At 39.6% G+C, this 4155-nt stretch overlaps 1 protein-coding gene across 1 annotated transcript; it reads right to left on the bottom strand.

Annotated features, from left to right (window-relative positions):
* Positions 1 to 1093: 1093 nt before the first annotated feature.
* On the bottom strand, positions 1094 to 2327 carry LOC18437514 (uncharacterized). The gene has a single exon (XM_006847723.3). It carries the CDS (start codon positions 2143 to 2145, stop codon positions 1288 to 1290), a length of 858 nt encoding a protein of 285 aa, XP_006847786.2. The 5' UTR covers positions 2146 to 2327; the 3' UTR covers positions 1094 to 1287.
* Between the last annotated feature and the right edge of the window lie 1828 nt (positions 2328 to 4155).

Here is a 4155-nt window from a genome sequence, read left to right as displayed (position 1 = left end):
TGATGCCCTCGTCTGACGATGGGGACACCCATGGCAACATAATGATGGTTATTTTTCACTACAATTTGAGCATTCCAATGCTAGGAGATTGGCAGTAGTTTGAACCAATAAAAAACCGATGTTACTGTTGCCAACCTCTAACAATGGTATAACCATCGCGAGTGTAATGATGATTGTTTTTTTAGCATTGTAATGTCAGCCGATTGGTGACAATTTGAGCCAATTAGGGACCGATGCTACTACGTCAATACTACTACGCAGAGTGTTGGAGTCAATGATGACATTCCACTTCCACATTTCTAAGTGTCAATTTGGTGACTCGAGCCACCTCCCTCTAGACCTCATTGGCCCTATCGTTATCGTTAGAGTCACCTGAGTTGTGCTAACACTCTAATCGAGGCCACCCCTGTCGTTGGCGCCACTGATGGGGTTGTTGAGTCCAGATTGTTTTCCCTTTGGTTTCGGGTGGTGTCTTCTATTGTATTGGGTCCATTCCAGCTGTCAGGGGTCTTTCTTGGGGTTCCAACTTCAGGGTCGAGCCTTTATGATGGACGATACAGGGCGATCTGGGTGTTAGGGTACAGGTTTTTAGATTCTAGGTGATTTTGGGGTTCATGGTGGCCGTTCTGGTGCTCTTCGGTTTTCTATAGTTCCTTCAATTGGGATCAGGGTGTCTCAACTTGCAAGCTAGAGTAGGAAAAGGTTTAAGTCGGGAGTTGAATGTATCCTAGGGACAAATATGCTGCCGTGACACTTAAAGGAGTGAAAATACTATCTCGAATTAATTGACATAGAGCTTGCGAGAGACACCTCATTGGGTCCTCTGTTTTTCTGAGTTTTACAACTTTAACTTTTAATTTTCACTTTATCCTCAGATTTTTCCTACAATTTTTGCATCAACAGACCAATTTGAATTTCAGACCCTAACCTACCCATAGACTGATGTCCAAATTACTCAAAGCCAATGCAGAAAAAACTAGCACTCCATAAAAATCCCCCAAACAAACCTCCCCCCTTCCCCTTAAAGAGAGTGAGAGTGAGTGAATGAGAGAGAGTTTTGATTGTGTTTCAAGATAAGAGGAGAGTCTTCATATGCCAATATAGCTCTGATGTTCTTTAAGACAGTCCAAGCAACAGGACCCAGTTTGGAGTTTCTCCATATATCATAATATATTATTACAGGGCCATAAACCAGAAAAGGCATTATAGTAGAGGCACCCATACAATAACAATGAAAAATAAATTACAAATAAATAATAAATAAATAAATTGAAACCCACAAATAATTTACAAATTTAGCCTCTCTCCCTGTTGTGAATGATAACGCGCTATAGCCTGCCTTATATCATTAAAACCCAAAGCAACCTCCAAGAACTTCACAAGCTTACTGAGCTCTGTATCCCACAAATCATTGACAAATTGCCTAACCTGAATTGCATTCTCTTTTTGAAGAGAGAAACAGTCCGGGTTATCATCAATTATGACCATTCTTCCGATATCTCGACCGGTTTTTGACAAGTCCTTAATAAATTTACCATTAACCTCTTTACAAGAATCCCTGTACAGCCTATGGCTAATAACTCCTCTTTTATCAATCTTATCAATCACCATTTCAGCATATACCTTTAACCCAGCTGTAAAAATAACAACCTCGAATTTACCCTCAATAAACTCGAAAAACTCATCAATTCCGGGCCTTTTCTTGACGTAAAAAGTTGATATATGACCATCGATCGATGGGTTCACAACGAAATCATAAATGTCAGGAGGTGGGCTCAATGACGAATGTACCAATGTCTCATCAAGGTCTAGGAAAATGGTAGCCTTGAAGGGAAAATTTGGGGGAGGGAGTAGAGCATTTTGTGAACTTACAGGAATTTCTTTGATGGGTTCAGGATCAAAATGGATCTTGTGGGGGTGAAAACCTCTCCCTCGGTGATTGAAATCGGAAGGCTTCAGGACACCAGAGAGGAGTTTGAGGACACAGCGCTTGCATGAACCGAGAGATTTCCTCAAAGAGGAGATGAGGAGAATAGAAGATGGAGACGGAGGCTTCTTTGGAGTTTTCCGACAACCAGAATTGAGTGTCACCGTTCGGATTTTTGCCGATTTGGGTGTCGGCTGCTTCCTGGCCTTGGAGACCATACTGGACTTCCTATAGAGAGAAGGGGGCGTAGAGAGAGAGAGGGAGAGAGATTTATTTAGGGGAGAGGGGGTTGTTTTTGTGTGTGAGGGTAACGGTCGGATTTTCTTGTTTTCCAGGAAGGGGGGCTCGTTCCAACGGTCTTATTTTTAAAGAGAACGGGGGGTTGCGCTTTCTGTTTGATGGTCTTAAAACAGATGCGGACAGGTTTTCTCGATTTTATCGGCACCAAACGTTATGTTTTGTCTGAGCTATGGACTTTAATTAGAATCCCTTCCGTTCTGTTTTTCATCTAAATCCCATAACGACATGCCTTCCCTCTCTCTCTTTCTAACTCTCTCTCTAACCCAAAGAAGACATTTAAACAATCCTGATGTGGCAATGGACTTAGACCCGACCCGGGCTTGTTGGGTATACCCGAATGGGTATGGATAGGGGTCCAACATATGGACCCAGTGAGTTGGGTTCGGGTCCAAAACCTGAACCCAAACATTATTCAATATGGGTTCGGGTTCGATTGGACCCGACCACCGTACCTGTACTCGGAAACTAATGGAAATAAAATACTTCAAGCCTTATTTGTTTGAGTGTATTAAATATTGTATACAATAAGAAAACAACTTGAAATCTAATGGCATGTTGTGAACTTATTGCCAATAATTTGGATATATGATGGTGAAAAAAGAAGCTCTTAGTGAGGGTGGCAATAGACAGATAGATCGGGAACCACAAGAACAGGTATACATACAACTTTTGGACTCAACAGGTCGGATCTGAATCCAAAACCTAGACCCAAATGCATTCGGGTATGGGTCTGGGTCTAGTCGGACCCGACCCATACCTCACTCATTGCCACCCCTAACAACCATGGGTCCAAATGTAGGAAAATTATGATGAAATGGTCGGTTCACTTTACAAATTGGACGAGGTGACAAATCAAGCAATTTATCAACTAAATGAATATCCCTCATGTCCATTATCAACTGTTTTTTTAGTAATTTAACTTATAATATGCCTTTTCTCTTGGGTTTCAAATCTAGAACAATTAAGGTTATTTTAGTAATTTAAGTTATAATATAAGTGGGGCAAAATTACAAAAGGTCCCCCACTTATTTCAGGTTCTAAAATTCAGAAATTGTGATTCTTTTATAAAAGTTTACTGCTCTAGGCGTGGAAGCCAGAAGAACCGGGGTGGTGTTGGTTGATGGGGGTGAAAATAGGGGTAGAAAAAGAAATAAAATAATTTATGTTTTCAGGCGCTTTCTCGATAAAATATTTGCCCTTTCTGTACACTAGAAACCGTGTGTATAATTTGCGCAAACTTGTCATCGGTATACAAGAAAAATAAGGCATTGAAATCAAGAGGAGAAAAATGAGTTCAGAGAATTATAGTTATGAGAAAGAAACGAGTACGTAAGAGAGTTCGAATTTAGAGATAGATGGAGAAGAACAAGTAGAGAGAGAAAGGGATGATAAATAAACAAGCAGGAAAGTGTTAAAAAAGGGTTATTTGAACTGGTGTTCGCAAACTTGGCCGATCAAATCCGAACTAGGCACTAGCCTATATGATTTTGGCCGGTTTTGGTGGTCTGGCGAAGTATTTTAAAAATAATTAAAAACATTTTGCATAATATCTCCCAAAATAAGAGATTTGTTTGTAATATGTTTTTGAATGTTTTTTTTTATCATTTTGAAAAGGTTGTAAAGTTTTTTTGCCATGAATATTTATTTTTATATTTTTCCATCTTTTTAAAAAAATTCAAAAATACCCTTAAGGACAAATTGATTTTTTAAAATCAAATTTTCACTAATTTTCAACTTCATTTGGGATGTGCTTTGTTTAATCCAGTGTTTAAAATATCGGTTGATTTTTTAAAAGTGGGCCGACTAACTCGGGATCGGTCATTGGCCGATCCCTATTTGGCCCATTTCCAACTGTCATGCATGTAAGAATTTTTTCAACGCACTAATCGGTTGACTAGTGCCACTAATTGGCGATTTGGTCTAAAAAT

Source organism: Amborella trichopoda, chromosome 1 (genome assembly GCF_054954075.1).
Source record: "Amborella trichopoda isolate Santa Cruz 75 chromosome 1, AtrichopodaSantaCruz75HAP2 v2.0, whole genome shotgun sequence".
NCBI lineage: Eukaryota > Viridiplantae > Streptophyta > Magnoliopsida > Amborellales > Amborellaceae > Amborella > Amborella trichopoda.
Note: the sequence above shows the minus strand (reverse complement) of the source record. Positions and strands in the feature narration are given on the sequence as shown.